Source organism: Anomalospiza imberbis, chromosome Z, assembly GCF_031753505.1.
Source record: "Anomalospiza imberbis isolate Cuckoo-Finch-1a 21T00152 chromosome Z, ASM3175350v1, whole genome shotgun sequence".
In the NCBI taxonomy this organism is placed as follows: domain Eukaryota; kingdom Metazoa; phylum Chordata; class Aves; order Passeriformes; family Viduidae; genus Anomalospiza; species Anomalospiza imberbis.
The window spans coordinates 23555842-23576449 of NC_089721.1; the positions used below are offsets into that span (position 1 = coordinate 23555842).

A 20608-nucleotide genomic window follows, 5' to 3' on the forward strand; every position below is an offset into this window, starting at 1 on the left:
TTAATTAATAAATTTTGTCTTATTTTTGGAAAGTGAATAAGATCCTAACTGGAAGTCATCCATTTCTCCCATCACCTCTCAGGTTTAATTTATCCTAGTCTAATCTTTTATTGAATCATATGCTTCTTCACTACTGAATTCACAAATCAAAAATGTAATTGGCGTCTATGAAAAAATATAGTCTATATAATCATCTTGGAAATTATTATAAAACTTTTCTGGTTTCAAATGCTAATGAGAATTAAGAGTTAAGTTTTAGTAAAAGTACTTGTCTTGCATTGAATAATTGTCTGAAGGTTTCTGAAAAGGACCAAGAGACTCAGGAGTAAGTTAATTTGGTTATTATTAATGTTTCTTTAGTGTCCATTAGTAATAGTAGAGTTTCTGACTTGTGGCTGGTTTCTGAGTATTAAGAACAAGGAATTAAGTCCTTTATTTCATTGTTTATTGATTTTCAGAACTCTTTGTGATTTTCATGCTCCCTTTCCCTAATATATGGAACAAAAATATCATGTAATCAGATAAAAACAAATAAGTAAAAATAAAGAAATAAAATCCTAAGGAAAACATAATTTCCAGATACATAACAACCATGCCAGCAATTGAAGATATATTGCAAGGTGTGAATCTTTGCAAATGTCTGTAGGGAAACATTTTTTTGTATCCCTTACATTCCTGTATAATTAAATTCTGATCTATATTACCGCAGTGTTTACCTTATTCCTTCTGGTTTGTCTTTTTAAGTTCACATTGTTCATTCACAAAAAGTCTTTTATGTCCCTGGTGAGCACCAAGGTTGTGATCACAGAGGAAATTTGGCTTTTTGTACTCACTAGCTAGTCTTGATTTCTTGTTGGCATGAAATAGCTGCAGTTGTGAAAAGGGATGGCTCCTTGAAAGGAAGGAAATATAGCATTTCATGTATTTTGTTAAGGTAAAAATCACATGCCTGATGCGAATATAAAAGGAACAGTGGACTGCTAAGTGTCAAAATTCTGTGCTGAATCTGTCTTAGTGGCTATCTGGAAAAGAGTATCAGAAAACTAGAAGACTGTTTCAAGTTCAAGAAAATCATCAGCCCTGCCATGCGGGTTATCTCCTTGATAAAGTCTTTACCTTTGCAGAGAAAGTATTTTGAAATCCAAAAACTTCTTTTTTTTATCTTGGGCAGTCAGCTCCCTGCCTTCTCTCTCCACTGCCTCCAAGAAATAAGTGAAATCTATTAATGAAAACTTGTGTTTAAATAAAAAATAGATTAAGAAAACCAGCCTGAGCTCCTCACAAGTAAAATTTCAGCTTGAAAGGTTAACAGCTTTCAAATAAGTAAACAGCAGAAAACCTTAGTGAAGTAAGGCATTATGAACTCATTTGGCTACTACATGCCGTTGAAATGTAATTATGTGGAAATGCCTAATATGTTCCATAAACTGAACTAAGAATGGAAAACCCTGGTGGCTGCCAAAATGCACGATTGAAACAGTGCAACTTTCCTAGTGAGTTGTTTTTAAGCTTGTAGCTACAAATAGCCAGCAGTAGATCTGAGATAAAGAAGTTCTTAGGCTCTCTGAACAAGAATAATTTATCCCTGAACAGGAAGCAGGCTGGGTTCATCTTAAGTGACCTTGCATATTGTGTAGCTAGAAGGCCTGAAACTGTGAAGGTCTAATGGTCTGTAAATCTGTCAATTTCTCCTCATTTCTCCTATTGATGTAGATTTCACTAAGATTGGGACCAGCATAATCGTCAATACCTCTCAAGAAAACAAGGAGAGGGGAAATCTCTTTTCATCTATGTCATAGGAATCTCATTAAATTCAGTGCATCTTTTGGAACTAATTACAAGCCTGCACACTGACGAAAGACTAAATTACCACAATTAACATACTTAAAAATTCTATTAGGTAAAATGACATAGGTGCTCACTTCAAGGGAAAATAAACTCTCTGTTGAAAAGAGAAGACAGGCTAGAGAACATTTGGTCTTCACAGTACTGGGAAAAGAAACTTTGAAGTGCACATGACAGAACCAAAGATTTATTAAATACCTGTTGGAGGGTAGGTTTTGTGGCACCTTTTTTTGGGTTGTAGGAAGCACTAGTTTTGTTGCTACAGTATGACATGTGCTTTATTGTTATCCTCATTCCTTTTCATGAGGTTCATGAGGTTCATCCTTCTTAGGGCTTACCTGCATGAGAAAGATTAACATTATTATACTTCTGAGAGACTCCCAGAGCTATTGCCTCTTCTATTCTGTTCCACTTTTACTGCATTTCTAAACTTTCTTTGATTTGTTTTTTTTTTTTTTTTTTTACTGTTGTTTTGCTTTCATGTGGTTTACTGGAACAATTTTTTTTGTTTGTTTGTTTAATGTTAAATTGTTGCTTTGCTCTTTAGGTACTCAGTACTTTGTTTGAGTCCTTCATAAAACCAAAGAACTTGATAGGTTTCTAGGGAAGTCAAATATCATAATCTTTTTTTTTTCCTTCTATGCTACTTCTGTCCTGCCTTATGAGAAGTTTAATTGTTAATTAAGGAGTTGGTAGTTCTTGTTGGTTGAGGAAATTTGGAGTAAATTGAATTTTAAGGAAAAAAAAGGTGCATGGAAAAATATAATAGCTGAAAATAATTTCATTAAAAAGTAAAATAAGTGAAATTGCAATATGTTAATTTGTGTATGTGCTTGGGTTGGGTTGTTTTAGTTTAAGATATGCCATGAGTAAAGTCAATGTGATGATGTAATGCATGTGCTTTTTAGATAATTATGAACAGAACATTTTTCACAGCAACTTGTATTAGCTAGGCACTGTATATTTACATTTGCTTATTTAGAGTAAATTTGTACTCGAAAAGAATCAAAATCTGTTAGTCATTATGGTGGACCAAGCTGATAATTCAGCTGAAAGTAACTGTTCTATTTAAAGTAAAATCAGTTACATATATTTTCGAAGTTTTCACAGAAAAGAGAAGGTTTATGCCTGTAAGTGAAATCAGGTTTTTTTCACTACATGGAAATTAAAATATACACTAATACATTCTGAATAAATAAATCTCAGATTGTCCCAGTATTCTGCTATTTTTAATACAAATTTTATTTCAGCAAGCAGCTACTTTGAGGGAAGAAATAAAATTTATTTGTTCAACCACAGTGTTATAAACACAGTAATCATAACTGTTGCTATTGCTATTGTTACTGTTGTTATTGTAAGATGATATCCTATTTGAACTCCTTTGTTGTAGTTCATATGGCATGATCTATGTAATTTAAAGTACCTGTGTATTAAAAGTTTCTTGGCTTACTCTTGAGTATGCATAATGGGATATTGTTTGGATCTGGAAGAGAAATTACAGATATACTTTATTCATGCATCACTTAACTTTTATTCCTTTAAATTGCCTCAGTTGCTTTATAAATTTGATTAAACTCACACTGGAATTATGGTACATGGAAAGGCATGCCTTATATAACTTGAATAACTTTTCTTGAATAACAGATAATATGTATTTGTTTATATATTTTTCTTTCACAAAACCTTATTTCTTACCAGATTTCTGTGCATATTAAAGAAACCTAGGCTTCTTTATGCATTTGGTATTCTTATGTATTGTTTAGAAATATATATTTATCACAAAAAATGTAATAAATGCTATAGGATGGACAACTTTTAAGTAAAATGCCTTGTTTTAAATCTTATGTTAGAGTAGTCTAATTAAGTGTTCCTTTAGCCTACAGAAGCTGTGTGAAATATCACTAGAAAGCCCTACATTGCCTTCAGCAGTGGGATGTGTTCTGTTGAACAGTGGAAGGCTGTCCAAGAGAAATGACAAGTCACTGTTAGCATGTAAGAAAGCACTGAATTCAAACAGTGTTTCCATAATGTAGAATGTCTTCCAATGCAAATGAAAGCATAAATATTTGTCAGCCTGTAGAGATTATTCTTTCATTTATTTTATTTACATTGAGAAGCAAGTTCATACTAACCATCTGGTTCTTGACAATTTCTACAAAGTGTTTGGATTTCACTCTGGAATTCATACTACATTTTGAGTTAAATTGCACAGTGGAAGTTGCCACAAGAATATGTTTTAAGCTACATGTGCTAATCAATAAAGCAGAAGTTCATAAAAAGTTATTTTCCTGAAATAAAGCATAGTGGCCATTGTAAAAGAAATGTAGAATTATTCAGTGACTATTTGTGACACATTGCTCATTTCTCGTATTGTGCAAAAGGCAAAAAGCCATATCATGGACTGTTGGATTTTGGATAATACCTCTTTTTAATATTCAAAATTTTATGTGCTTTTCTATTATAAATCAAGTTTGACATAAACTATTATATGATAAATGCTGAGTGCTCATAGAATTCTTCTGGGAATATCTCAAAGCAATATGTGTGTTTCACAAATACACATGTATTAGACCATCTGGATAGAATAATTCAGTACTATTGATTCCTTTCCAACATGTACATTAAAAAGAAAAAAGGTGAAAAATGTATTTGGCAGAAGCTAACATTACGAAGGCAGATGTATCATCCATCCATCAGAAATGTAGCTTTTTTTTTGTTTATTTTGAATTGAAATTTGTGAAGAGTTATACCCAGGGGTGATTTAAAAGTAGTGTGCCTGCTGTTGTTTATCTACTAGTGGTTCTACGTATTAATGGCATGCTCTCATTCCTGATGATTCATTTCATAACACATGCCACCTCTCACCAGAAGATCAATATTTAAAATATGAGGCATTTGAGAGACATGAGACATTCTGCTGCAAATAGCTCTGCAGTTTTGAGCACAGGGAAGACATTGACCTGTGGAGCAGGTCCAGATGAGAGCTGAAAAAATGTTCAGAGGGATGAAGCATAAGCTCTCCTATAAGGAAAGGCTGAGAGAGTTGGGATTGCTCAGTATGGAGAAGAGAAGCTGCCATGGAGACCTTACTGTGGCCCTTCCAGTACTTAATAAGAAACTCTGTAACAACAGAACAAGGGAAAATGGTTTCAAAACAAAGGAGGGTAGATTTAGATGCATTACAAGGAAGAAATTTTTTATGATGGGCGTGGTAAAACGATACAGCTGTTTGCCTAGAGAGGCTGTAGATGCTGCACACCCTGAAACATTGTAGATCAGATTGGATGGGGCTCTGGGATATCTGGTCTAGCGCAGGTATCCCAGCTTATGGCAGGGGGTTGGACTAGATGACATTTAAAGGTCCTTTCCAACTTAAGCTGTTCTGTGATTCTTTGGGTCCGTGATTGTATATAATGCAGATAGATTTGAGTAAAAATACCTTTTATTTTCTCCTCTTAATATTCATCTTGGTATCTGGATTTACAATGTAGGTTTTGGCAGTAGAAAAAGGATCAATGACATTTGAAGTGTTCCCTTGAATCAGCAGTGTAAGTAGCTCCCTGTGTGAAACACAGCATCATCATATTCTTCTCTTTCTAATGCAATTTATGACTAATAAGTTCTTTCTATTTTCTGTGCTGTAAAGAAATCTTTCACTAATGAAATCACTTTCTAAGGCTTACCAGAGCAATACATTTACTCCTAAGACCTTCTGTTTTTTTCTTTTTTGTGCTTACCAGTTGGACAATTTGTCCCAAGTAGAACAGCTTCTTTCACCATTGTAAATCTAAATTGTAGATAATGAAGTGAAAAAATGAGTTTGTAGTTAGACACTAAAGAGTAGTTATAAATTTTTGCCTTTTTATTGTTTAAACCTAGAATAGGAAATAAAGTTCTGAAAGTAAGGATAATTTTTTTTTTCATGAGAGAAATACTCTGAACTTGGTAGAGTGTGGCATATATGACTTTATCATGAAAAATTAATACAAATTTTTTTTTTGTTGTGAACGAATATTATTTATGGGATTCAAGAGAGAACTTCTAATGCTAACAGTCAAGGCCACTACAAGGCCTTTCTTTTAGAAAGAGTTTTCCTCAAAGAACTAAATTAAGCAACATCAAAACCAAAATTTTTGAATGTGATCAAAAATCCCTTTGGGACATTCATATAAAAGTCTGTGGTTAATTGGAAATATCTATAATTACTTAGCAGAAACACTTAATTATTAATTAAGATAAGGAAAAATTTTGTATTCATTAATCTTTATGGTTTTGACTGTGAATCCTGGTAGACAAATAGAAGGATGGAAGAAGAAGAATTCACCTATGATTTATCAGTTATTAGTTGCATCTAAAGAATGTGATTGTCCTGAAAATAAACACTTCATAGAGACTAAAATTTGACATAATTTCCTCTTTCTCTAAAGAATGGACGGCGTCCTCAGTATAGTTAGAGAAGGACTTGCTGCACTTGAGTTTTTTTAAAGTAAATTTTCTTTCAGCTAAACTAGATCAGATATTGATTCTCAATAGATACATTTCAAATTTAAATGGAGAATGAACACATATCCTCTATAGTAATTCAGCTGGAGAGGCATTTAAAACTAGAGTATTGATTAGCATTTGCTTGTTTCTGCTCAATTGATTGTGTACTGCAGTTAAGTCTTCTTTTTCTGAAACACTCAGGTTTTATTCATTATGATGTTAGGACTTGCATACTAATAAATGTGAGATAATTATTATTTTGCTGTGTCTGTATCAAATTCATATACCATTTGCAAAGCAAACACTTCTCCATTTTGTCATGTTTACTGTGCATAAAAGGGATGAGATTACTTTTTTATTTAATTTCATTCAGTTTGCTTGGCTTTATAATTTTTTTTTTTTTTTTTAGAAACAGCTGTATTAAATGTGATTTCACATTAAAAGTGATTGCAAAGACCTGTGCTGGCATCAGGTCAAAAGTAAATAAAAGGTATGTGGTGAGGTTGTAGGTTGGCACTGCTACAGAGAATTGAATGTATCACTTGCTATTCATGTAAATCATAGTGAGTGGACAGTGAACCATTTCTTGGTATGATCTCAGAAGTTAAATTAGAAGTGGGTAAAAACAGCTGGTTAAAAAACATGATAAATTATTGTCTGGTAGTCTCATGAAATAATGGGTAAAAAAACCCAAAACCTGTGCCTTGGTACTGATACTTCTATGCATAATACTGCAAGAGGAAATATTTAGAGATATGCTGCTCTCAGATGTAGAGTTGATTCTGTTACAGTTCCAGTAAGCAGTTCTGTTGGATTAACCTGAATGTTATATTTTTCATTTGCAGATAATTGTGATGATCAGCTGGTGTCTGCTTTGCCTCAGTCATCATTCAGTAGCTCATCAGAGCTGTCTAGCAGTCACAGCCCTGGATTTGCAAGGCTTAATCGAAGAGAGGGTGAGTGAATTTTATTGGTCAATTGTTAATTCTGTGTTGAAATGAAAAAGAGATTAGATATTCAAGAGCATATGTTACTGTTTCAAATAATTTTTGTCTGGTGTTTTTACAACCATGAACAACAGTGTAGGCTCAGCTCAAGGAAGTTATGAATCTCAACTTCCCACCCTTTGGTAAGTTGTCTGACAATATGAGCCCTCAGTGGCTGGAGCTGCCTCGTGGGTTTATTGAAGAGGCAGCATCTATGCATACTGACTTCTATTTAATTATTACCTATGAGGAATCTGATTAATAAACTGTTTCAAAGGCACTGTCCTAGGAAACTTCACTGAAATATTGTGTTGTAGGTCAAAATCTAGTTCTTAATAATTCAGCCACAATATTAGTGGTGGTTACTTAGAGAATTCAAATACATACAATTTCCCCCTTGTAGTCCATTGTTATAATTTCTATTAATTTATTTAATTGAGAGGTATATAAAATAAACCTTAAGATTATTTTGTCCTGCCCAAATAATTTCTGTCGTTGAACCTTCATGATTTACTGGAATATTTGCAATGTCTGATAGATAGAAATACTGTAGTGAAGAAGGAATATCACAATCTATTTTATTAACCTAGAGTACAGGATAAGCATGAGCTTCTGTTTTGAATGAACTTGTGTTATCAGTGGAAATTATATATCCTGGAAGGAATTCCCTTAGTTTGCAGTAATATATAGTCTTAGAATTTTAAATTATACATGTATTATCACCAAAGATAGCATCTTCATATTGGTCTTCTCTAAAAATGTATGTTTGAAAGCTTTTTCCATTTGGCTCTCTTCATGTGCTATGAGGTTATTTGTCTCATGTTAAAATGCATTTTTTAGATTTACAATTTCCTTCATTGTGCCCTGTACTGTATGCACACATTAGAAATGCTTATAACCTTACATCTGGTATAATTTAAACTCATGAAGATACAAAACAGCAGGTAGCTTAATTAGAAGATTATGACTGTCTACCTTCTCATTCTGTGTACTTCAGGTTCATGTACTGGACAGAGTACAGGTTTGAATGTCTTATTCATTTGTCATTGTTTAATAATGTGACCAGATTGTTTGGCTAGATACCTTCTGGTTCATTCAGAAATAATTTTTGAAATGGTGTAGATGACATGAGATGAAATTTTTTCAGTCTTCAGTAAATTAATTTTAATTATATTAGTTTTAACTTATATTTTATTCTTTATTTTTAAGTGCAAGTAGAGACTCAGTACTTGCTATGGAGCCAGGAATACATTTTCTACATTGAATTTGTGTTTAACTCTTTTTGTGAATTTCCTGTGCAAAACCTGATTATATTTCTAGGTGTATATACATGAATTTTTTTTTTGATAGAAAAAAGCTAGTCATTATACATACATGGTTATAAATAAAAACATTTAGGCACACAAGAAATGATTGTTAAACCATAAAGACTAGGAAAAAAATCTGTTGCTAGGAAAATATGATGTGTACTGTCAGTGATTTTCTGGAAGCAATGAACACATCATAAGAAAAAATTATGTGATACCTGAAAGTGGGTTTGTATGTAATCTAGATCATTCTCTACTTTGAATAAAAACATCTCTTTTTTTCAGCCGAAGTTAATGTCTGGGAGTGATTGTGACCTCCTAACATTCATTTAGGACAAGCAGATTGTGGTTCCAATGCAATAATATGCTTAGTTCTTAAAATGCCAAAGTAAGGGAAAATTGAATGCATTTTAGACAGAAAAAAGTTGAGAATTTTTACACAGGTTACATGGGAGTAAAAATGTTGTCATTCATCAATAAAGAAATAAACTAAATATGCATATACACCTACACTGTTTCAGTTGGCAATGGAAAATTAAAAAATAGCAGGAAATTTATCAGAAACATAAGAAGTTGAACTGAAATGGTTCTTTAACCATGTAGATTTGTGTTTACTAAATGTAGAAAATCAATAGGAAAAGTTAAAGGGATTGAGGAAAGAAAACTCAAGCCTAAAAATAAAAAGTACAATATGTACTTTATGTGAAGACGTAGTAAAAATGATAACAGCAGAGAATGATTAGTAAAACAGCTAACTGAGAATATGTTTCAGCTTTCTCTCTGTAAAGCAAAAAGATAATATGGTTGAACTCCTTGATAACAAAAAGAAATTTCCAGTCCATTAGCAGTTAGGGAAAGTGATAACATCCAGGAATAACTCATTAAATGTTCTTCAGAGTTTTAATTATTACTAGTTGATTCCCTGAAGTTTTCAGATACTCAATACTCAAGCACAGCTAATGAATACTTCTGCTAAATGCTGAAGTAGTTACTCTGACATCAGCTTTGCTTATAATAATCGAAAATTAGATAGAAAAATTAAGTAGAAAGAATTAAGTAAAAAAACTCCAATCACTAAAAGCAGTTTTATATTTTTAATGGAAAAATAAATTTTTAAACCCCTGATTTAATTATTTGAAGTTAGCAGACTTAAAATGCAGGGATTTAATATAAGTAGAGTTTGACTTTTGGCCTAATTTTGTATTAATTTTTCATTTTAAATAATAGCATCATATCAGTGCGGTCCAATTTAAATGCCTTAAGATCTAGCTGGTGGACCTCATAATGTACTCATCATTACTATATAAAGGCGTTTTCAGAGAAGTTCAAAGGAAACTAAGGCCAGCTTTGTTCAATACTTTTGTTGATTATATGGAAGTAAGCACAAATAATTTAGGATGAAATGCATAATGAAATGAAGATTAGTGAAATACTGAATAATCATGGCAAAGCAATGATGAAGAAATATGTAATCAATATACCTAAATATACAATATAAATATACCTAAATATATAATGTAAAAAACACTTTAATAGGGTGAGTTATAAAGTATTTAGAGGAAAGAGCAGAGGTCATACTTATTAAATAGGAACTGTATTCTACAAAACTGTAGCTGAGATTAATCTGGAACTTGAAGTAAATTAGCAATCCTGCTTAGCTTCTTCTCTAGCAAAAAAATACCCAAACTGAAACAAACCAAAGCAAACAAAAAACAAAACCAACCAAACAAAAGTGCACAAGCAAACAGAAAAAAAGAACTTCTTATTTTCTATATAGCTTTATACTTTACCACTGAGCTGTATACTAAAATTCTGGATGCTGAAAGTCTGGTTGAAATTATAGGCTATTTACCTATGCCAGTGGGAATAGGTGACACAAAAAATGTTCAGGGGAGGTGCTCTCTTGTTATGTATCTATCCACAAGAGAGTAAAAGAAACAGAAAGGAAAAAAGAACAAAGGTAAAGTGCACCTCTTTATAGGGTGAACTGAGGCATCCCAAAAGAAGGGAAAATGCAGACAGTATTCAGAGCATGTCTGCATGGGATAGTGATAGGAATTTAAATGCCAATACCTAACCAGGACCATCAAGGATGTGTTTCTATCCACTCATTGGCAATAATTTACATGATGAGTACTCAGTTGAAGTCTGGTGCTACAGAAGGTTTGCTCCATTTGCAAATTCTTGGGGTATTATCTCCCAACCACGATCTGTGAAAGAGCCCTTTACCACATGGAGAGAAGGTTGTGTCATTGTCTAGCTCAGCATTTTCTGGTTTTGTCTGCAGTGCGCTGTCAAGCTGGTTGTACACACTCTCTAATTCACCATTCAGACACCCTTGGAAAATATACAATTATTGCACTATGAATCACCATACCATGAGCCTTTGTACCCAAGAACACGTGCCTTCTTTTGAATTAATGAACTTCTGAAACCTTGCAAGAAAAAAATTCAGAAGACAGTTGTTCTACAAGAGTGAACATCCCATTGGAATAGCCTTAATATTTGGACAGCTAAATAAGCTGGACAAGGATTTGGCTGTGATTATCTTACCCCATATTCACACACAATTAATTGATCAAAGTATGACTGAAGAAAATTGAATATAGAAGTTGTTAAGTAGCCAAAAGAACTGGCTTACATCTTTCACTTTCCCTGAAGTAGGAAGAAACCCATGTATTTTAATTATGCTGTCAGCTTACCCTGCCAGTTTTTCAAAAACAGCCTGAAATTTTGAATGCCTTAACAGCAGGTCTATTTTTTTCCCACTGCTGTATATATGGAACTTTGTCTTTTTCATTACCTTTACCTTACCATTACACTGAATATCCTACGCTTTTATCACATTCTTTTTGTTACAAAGAATATTTAAAGGATCGCTTATTCAGTGTGGTATTGTAAACTCCATACTTATTTTTCTTTTTACAAAACAGTATACTTTAGCTACTTTTTTAGAGCTCACACTAAGTTGGTCAAAATGAATAAATGAATTCTAGCAATCAGTAGTTAAAGAAAACATCAAGTCAACGGTTAAACATCAACAGCTAAAATTAAAACATTTCTTACAGAATGAGAAAGTCAATTTTCATCAATTTTTATAAGAATCAGTTTAACCTTCATAATATAATGCTAAAAATTAAAATAAAATGGCAGACAAATGTAAAAAAACTTAATTGCAGCTAGGATTGTATGTCACCAAGGGATAACTAGGAAAAGCTTATCCTCTCCATTTAAGCAGTATGCAAATAAAATTAATTAAAGCTGATATTTTGCTTTAATACAAGGAATAAGAAAAGGAAACTGATGTTAGTCATTATGTTTTTATAAACAAACAGCAACTCTAAGTTGAACCATCTAACATCATGACACATTTTTATGACTTACCTGTCAATGTATGTATATATCAGGAAAAAGGCAAACAATCTAAGTCTTTTGCTTTTAAACAAAAAACAATAAGAACTTCTGCAGTGATTTCTTCATAAAGGACCAAATGATGTGCTGTTGTCCAGTGGAAGTCCAGGACCATGCAGTTTCTGAGGAGGAAATCAATCTAGTTTTCTTTGGTTGGTTTCTTTCCTGTAGCTATTAAAATATTTATATCTTTCAGTAAGAACTTTACCATGGATCTCTCAGCATATAAATTACAAAATTGTTTTTAATACCATTTTACAGCTGCACTTTTTCTGCAGAAGATGTTTTTAATAAGGGTATTAGACACCTTAAAAAAATGTATGGGCATATAGGAAAGTTGCATATGGCGTTGCACATGCATATGTTGCATATACACAATTTTAAAAAATTCTCAGGAGTATATCAGCCTTATAAAGGTAGAATTTGAAGCAGTATTATTGAATTTATGTCAAAATTTGAATTTATGCTGCTTTTGTTTTGCTATATTTTCTGTTCATATGTGTATATGGTGTGATTCTGATATTGCAAAAGGATGTGGGGTGGGAAATAAAGTGACAGAAAAGGAAGAAAGAGAAAGAAAGAAAGAAGGAACTAAATTGCACTTAAGCAGAGTGAGTAAATAGGATCAAAGATTCACTAATATTTTTAATATTTGCAGCCCATTGTGCTTTCATGAACATTTATGAGGAGTTGGAATATTTGTACAGTTATTTCAATGAAACCTAATTCCAGACTTGTCATCAAAATTCATTTAAGCATAACAAAGCATAAAAAAAGGTTTCAGCCAGCTATTTCATGTGTTTCATCATTTGAATAGCAAGATCCATGGTGAAATGCACAGAAGAAGTAAAAAATGTTAATAAGGGTACTTCATTCTTGAAATTGTTTGGGACTCTTTTTCTACCTGAAATACAGCTACAGGAAGAGAAAAAATAAATTTTTGAGAACTCACAATAAGTAGGTCAAAATGGATAAATGAATTCTAGCAATTAGTAGTTAAAGAAAACATCAAGTCAACAGTTAAAGAAAAAAACAGTTTTCAGAAGACTTGTGTTAAACTACAGTATCCAAATACTCTTACAAGCAACCTTGAACAGGCTTGAGAACAGAATCAAATAAAAGTTGACTTCAAAAATATTCTGCTACTGTCCTTTTTGTTAAAGTTAATAGAATAAAAAATGGAAAGCTGGATATAGCCATTTTTTCTGACTTTAGATAGTTCAAAATAATATATTTTAAAAATCTTAGATAAAGGCTGATTTTTTTCCAGAATTTGAATCATTATGATATCTTTTAGAGAGTCAAAATAGAATTTGATTTCCAGGATTGCTTTGCAGTAACAAAGAATTTAAGGTCATGCCTCCTTTAATTTTTTGAGGGATGGAAAAATAGATCATAAGTGATGATGCATCTGATTTTCTTCTTTTTTCTCTTGTATGTTTGGGCCAAGGGTAAAGGAGCTTAAATATTTTTTTTTCTAAAAACCTAAAAAGTACCAATTGCTAGATGGGATAAAGCCAGATTTTGGAAAATTTCCTGAATTAATAAAATACAAAATTTTCTATGTCATGTAATAATGACTAATTTCAGCTGTAGTGCAAAATAAGGCTGAGTGTCATAAGTTCCAATTTTTCGAGAATTATGACATTTTCAGTTTCAAAGGTGAATGTTTATAAAAATGGAAAATATTCTTCTTGCCACACCCCTACAAAAAGTTCTGAGACTTTACTTGCACAAGGGATCTGTCTTTTGACATCTGATTTATAATAGATATCCTGTCTTGCATAGTAATGGGTTTTTCCTGTTTCATCATCCTGGGCATACTGCAGTGTTAGTGCCAAACTCGATTGGCTCAATGGAGAACTCAGGATTCCTAGACAAATCTCAAAGCTTTCCAAAATAGTGTTAGTCCAATGAATATCCTAGTTACTCTTTCCCTCAGTGTCATATAGGCAGATAATTCATATAAATATTGTTGTAATCTTTATGAAATTATGTTAAATTTATATATTACATTATAATCTACATCTTTAGGTATCACAAAGAGATGGAAAATCATGAACTAAGGTACTTCAGATAAAAGCTGAAAGTACATCAAACACTCTCGAAACAGGCCTGTAGAAAGTATCAGACTCATCATATTTCGTTGACTAATAAATAAAGTAGAATTTTCTGGTGAAAAGTGACCTTGACTTGTCTCAACTTTTTGATTTCTGTCCATCAACAGGCTTTAATTTTCAAAGAATAAGTGAAATACACAAATCTATTCGATAATGGCACTAGGTTAGCAAAATTTATTTTTGTACACATAATACCCTTTCCATTCACATTTTTAAACTTTCTGTCCCAAACTTCTCCTGTTGTGGACTTTTGAAGGGAAATTAGCAATGAATTTCTATTACTTAGCTGTTTTGAATAAATTTCACTGCTGTTGGGGCGAGATGAGAAACAGCAGTCTCTTTCTAGCAATCTTATATCCCAAAACAGGAACAATCTATGTTCCGGAAGAATAATTTTCAATTACCACCTGTTGAATATAAAGAGCTAGAGAAATTAGTGCTAGATCATGAAAATGAGTGTAAAATAAACCACAAATCTACTTTTTGCTCTATTTTCTTCAGATTTTCAGTGAACAATGAAGTCTATCCATCATTCTTCAATAAATTTCCCTGTTGCAGTACCTCAGCTTCTAACCGGAGACGTTGTAACAAATTATTTTGATGTAGATAATTGGATGAGCATATAACAAAGGTTTGAGCTCTACAGAGAAGATTAAAACAACATGCTAACATCCTGTTCCATGTTGGAATTAATTCCAGTCATTGCTCCTGGTACAAATATCACATAAAACTACAATGGTTCAGCTTTGGCTGTATTAACTTGCAAGACAACTTTGTGTACTTGACTTTATGATTTCCTTCAGTCTCAAGGGAGTTGCTTCCAAAACTCCTCCCAATGGCTTAAAGCAGTAGAAAAAGTCAAATAACTACATCAGCAGGACGTTTATGCAAAAATAGAAGTGCTAAAGTACTTTTAGGTGGTAGAGTGGGCAGAACTGATTTGGATGAATTCAGTCGAAATTTTTAGAAATATTTTTAAGTCCCTGATGGAAGTGCCCTTTTTTGGAGACCTTTTTTTGCCTACCTCTTCATTTCCTTTGTTATTATTTATCAGAATAAGAATTCTGTTGTAAGTTTATTAACACAAATTTTAGTTTGTATAATAACACCATTTAAGAATCAATAGATTATCATAAAATAATATTTATATCATTTGCAGGATTTAAGATATTTTTATTACTCATTTTCTACTGTTATATAATTTATGAACATGTCAGTCCTCCAAAAAGCCTTCACCTATGGGTTTTAAAATTTCCATGAATATAGCATGCCAGCTCCTTGGTATGATTTTGTAGGTTTCTTCAGTTTTAAAATATTAGGGACCTAAATTGCAGTGTCATGTGGATTCTAGAATTTAAGTAATTTCTTTAGTGTTCTTTCTGTTGTTGTGGTCTCTTCCTAGCATCATATTGGTAATTGTAGATTATAGCTTACGAACCATGTTAAATGAAACTAAAAGGTCATCAGTAAATTAAGCTGCTCAATCTTCAATATCATTGTCCTTTATATAGTATCTGGACTTATCTAGACTACTAGCACTACTGCTGTTTTGTTTGTCTTAAGAATAAGAACATTACATTTTTTGTTGTTCTCTAATGAGTTGCTTATGGGGTTGTTTGGTTTTGGGGGTAGAAATTTCTCCATTTTATAGAGTCATTTATTCTACATATTAGTATGGATTTAATTCTCTGTTTGAGAACTGAAGTACAGCTGTGCATTAGTCTCATAATGACTGTTTCTAGAAAGGAAATTAAGGGTTCCCTATTTATTTATGCACATGTATCAGTTCAGACTTTTTCTAGAAGGTTATTTGGGTGTTTTGTTTTCTGGTGTCTTAACATGCCACAATTGCATGTATGCAGTGATAGTCATTGCAAAAGTCAGAACTGCAAACAGTCTGAGGTCAGAAACTGAGTGTTTGTAATTAATTTATCATACTTTCTGGCTGAGGTATTCTGTAATCCTTCAGTAGAGAATTAATTTGAATAGAAATTATGCTGTTATCAGATACCTGTGTATCAATTCAAGCTAAGGTTACTGTCTGCCTGAAGCATGTGTGTATTGCTGGATGTCTCACTCATAGATTATTCCCTGTATCATTTGCATGACATCATTAAGAGGTGTTGATAAATTGTATGACCTTCAAAGGAAGAGAAAAAAGCAATATATATTGCAATTCATGATAATTCTATATTGCTATGAGTATATTTCACAATATCATTGCCAAAAGCCTAATTTCCCCTGTTTTGGGACAGAAAGATAAGCAAAGAGAAATGTAACCTTAAATAATACTGTTTGTGGAAGTTGGTTTAAAGGAAAAACCAAAAATAAAAACCCAAAGTAAATTCCAAATTATTAAATTGTTGCCTACATTAACAAATGTGTCTCAGATCAGGTAATTTATTGTATTCAAAACTAATTATTGCTTCTCAAAATATTATAATGAACCTGAAAGTTCAATAGGGATTCTACAAGACATTTTAAGATCTGAATTCTAAAACAGAATTTTGAGTCCATTACCTGGGAATTTTGTGAAAAATAATTATTAAAAAAAAAAAAAAAAAAAGAGAAAATAAATGTCCAGAAAAATGGGAAGGACTTAGTTAAGATAATTTGCATCTTTGCTAGGCTAGTATTTTACTGCAATGTTCAATTAAAAAAAAAGTACTCTGAAGAGTGACACAGCATGTTTTGCTTAATAGGAGCCAAGAACTGTGGGTAATACAATAGGAGAAATATTATTCCCCATTTAATCATTTGTTTTTTTGTTGATAAGTTGAAATAAGAACTTCTAAAATTTCTCAGATATAACAAAATAGATATATTACTGAATATGTAGTGTGAGCAGGATACTGCATGTATAGCTAATACAATTTTGAAATGTAGATGGCATTTTAAGTACATAAATAGTGTCATTGATCAGATATTGATTTAAAAATATACACAACTGAGATCTCCAGTGTTACGAGCTGCAAGAAGAGAAACACAAAGTTGGGAATTTTAACACAGATATAATACATAAAGCTTCGTGCTTTTAACATCATTTCAGATGATAGCTGTTTATTTCAGTAATACTGTGAAATTAAATTGAAAATTCTGAATTTTTCAAAGAGATTGTTAGAATAATTTTAATAATTGAATAAAATTATTAAGAAAATGTATAAATAGATTCCATCAGATTTTTTTCAGCATTATAGTTTACTTGTTTTTAGAGTGATGAGTAAAAGTTGTGCTCTTTATTTTTAGATATAAAGCAGCTGAAGTGTTTTTAATATTAGATCTTTGAGCTATAGAAAGATGAATATCTTTCTGATGGGAAATCAAAAGTGTCTATTGACTCTAAAGAGTAAATTGTCAAAAACACACTGGCAAGAGCTCACTGATAAATCAGTTTTCAGAAAGCCTTGATATTTCAACTTCTAACATTTTAAGAGGGATTAAGCTGCCTCATGTTGAAGTGCACCTGGTTTCTAAATATAGAATGAAGGGATGAAGTGGAATCTTCCCTTTTGCTATTGTTGAGAGAGATAATAGACTTACATCTGGAAAGCGGAACCCTTTGTTTGTGGTTATTGTATGTCTTTAATTCTGAAACAGGATGTCTGCAGTTTAAGTGCATTTGTAAAACCATTAATGCTTTTAATTAAGCTCAAAAATAAACAAACAAAAAAAGAACCAACCACAAAATGTGAACTGTGGCAAACGACATATTAATCTTGAATTCAGGAGCCTAAATATTGTAAAGTACCTTGAATCAAACCTGATCAGGGTTGATTTGAAATTAAAAAGAACTGAAAAAATACATCTTTTTTTTTTTTTTTTTAATAATTTAAATTTTTCTCCTTTAATTCCAGCCCATTTTACACAAAAGGTTTTTAATAAGATATTCAGTGGACCATTCTCATGTCTTTCAATGTATTTTAACAATGTTTATATCCAAGGTGCTCAAAACATCTTATAAATATGCTTTGATTAATAAACCAAGAGAGTTTAAATAGACATTTTAGCTTAATTCATCATAAGAATTCTGGACAATGCATGCAATTTTGTTTTGTTTATTCCTTTTTTATGACACTGTTTTATCTCTTTAGATCTTCAGTATGTTCTTACAAATAATCACCTTGTTAACTGAATATCCTTTAATTTTTTTTAATATTAAATGTGTGACTCATTACATTGCTATAAAAAGGGTGCTGCATTCTAAAGTGAGCACTAGTTGGCAAAAGGGACATCTCTTCCTTTTTGAAAAATAATTGCTCCGGAATATATCTGGTAGTAAAAAAATATCCTCGTTTTCTTTTAAAATTAATGCTTTACAGTTTTTCAAGGTGCAGCTATTAGAGGTAAACTATTCTGAATTACTAAGATGTAACTAATCTGACAGTTTTGCATAGTTTAACACATCCATACATTAGCATTTTGCTAAGAAGTAAATATTCAGTAGAAATAGGAGCAAAAGCTCTTTGGTCCTTAACTACGTATGCCTCATACCTAATCTAAAATACAATAAACCATAATAGAGTTTGGTTTTGCTATTGGTTTTTAATGATAGATGAGGATTCTTTTATTTTAAAGAAATAGTTCAATAAGTTTTTTTCTGTGTGACTCTGCTTTTTGCACTTAATCTCTAGACCTGTGGCCACATTTAGGTATGAGGTTTTTTTCATATATTGAAAACTTTTTTTTTCCTTGCCCAGACTTCATTCTGTATTACCTTTTTCACACCCTGTAATAGCAGTAATAACTTTAAAATACATTTAGTAGGGAAATCACTGTATAATAAGTAATATCTGTATATACTCATAGGACTAGATTGTAATATGATGCAGAAGGCCAGCTGTCTACATTTAGCAAAAAGTCGACCTTGAAATTGGTAAGCTTAGAAGAGTAGTCATGAAAGAGTAGTTCAGGCAAAAAGGGAATGATCCATTGAAATCATAGTTTTCACAAGTCATTACATTGTTTACTGTGTTTCCTCAAGGGATTGTTTTGCCTTCTGGATAACTAAGAAGCCTTGATTATTTTTCTAGCCTGCAGAAATATGAAAAAGTTTTTATAATTTAATCTTTTGCTAGACACATACATATATATACATATTAAAAAAAAAAGTAATTTCAGTTTACTTCCTGATAAAGAAAATGAAAACAAACAAAAAAGCCCACCTCACCTTCAATTTATAACTGCAAAAAATAATCTCTTATTTTTGCTGTTACGTGAGTACTTGTCACATAAAATTAGTTATGTGATCATTTTAAGGTCCTTAAAGTTTTCTGCTATGTTTACATGGAAACGAGATTAACATAATCAGACTGGTATGGGTAGAGATGCTAAGGCGGCCATATGTGGGCATAGGATACTTCACACTCAAATGACACAGCACAAAACCCGTCATAGCTTTGTTCTCATTTCGTAATAGCATGTATGGTATTTTTTCTCTACCAAATAGAGAAACAAATAGTTGTCTATGTTCATATTTCCCAGAGATCTTAAAAACCTGTTTCCAGATTCATCTGTGTGGCTGATCATGCCTCTCACTGTAGTCTCAAAGGCAGTATTTTCAGCTTGAGTGGAATTTTGTGAGCCACTTTTAAGCAGTTTGCCCTCAGGTATTCATCATTTTCTGGGACTAGGGATTGCAAAGAAACCAGGAAAAATTTGGTGAAATTGAGACTGAACTGGGATTTCTGACACACAGAATTATAGCACCAGAAGCGGCAGTATGAATACTGCTGTACTGTTTGACCTAGTGCCAGGATCTGAAGCAGCTGGAGCCTCATCCTGGGAGGGCATACATAAAAACAAACAAAAAGAATTTTCTAAATGTCAGAATTTTTCTTGAGGGAACCATATACCCAGTACAGTTTCTGGCAGTATTCCACTTGCAGTAGCTTTCAGGTCCTTTTATGCACCTTTTACACTCATTTCCCTAACCTTTTCACAATTTCTAAGATCAGAAAAGACAAAGGCACAATTATTTTTGTGGCTTTGTGCTTGCTGGGGCAGTTTTAGCTTATGCGGTTACAAATGTCCTTCTGGCCTTTAGTCCAGGTTCCAGGCTGCCTGGACTCAATTTCACAGTTGAACTACCAGAAATTCAAACCAGATATGAAGGGAGTGCTCCTGGCTGACTGTCACCGGTAAGAACTGATCTTACAGATCCAGGATGTCCCATATAATGTGAAAATAGTTATCAGAATACATTTTCCACCTCAAAATCCCTATGGAAATTGAATGTTACCTGCAAATGATTCATGTTTTGGTACCAATAAGCTTTCGACTTCTCATCAAAACAAAAGCAAATAGTATCTTAGTAATCTCATCCATGTTAAAAAGGTGATTACTGACAATATCCTTCATTTGTGCAACATGTTAGACCTTGTTTTTTCTTCATCCTACAGCATCTATATTTATGGGTGAAAAAAATAAACAAACTAACTAACTAGCTAAAAACAAA

The 20608-nt window shown here is 32.4% G+C and overlaps 1 protein-coding gene across 1 annotated transcript in view; it reads left to right on the plus strand.

Annotated features, from left to right (window-relative positions):
• CNTNAP4 (contactin associated protein family member 4) overlaps positions 1-20608 on the plus strand; it is a 207791-nt gene that overhangs the window by 40802 nt on the left and 146381 nt on the right. Inside the window, exon 2 of the mRNA XM_068177573.1 lies at positions 7176-7286. Within this exon, the coding sequence (XP_068033674.1) occupies positions 7176-7286 (111 nt within the window). The remainder of the gene's footprint in view (positions 1-7175; positions 7287-20608) is intronic.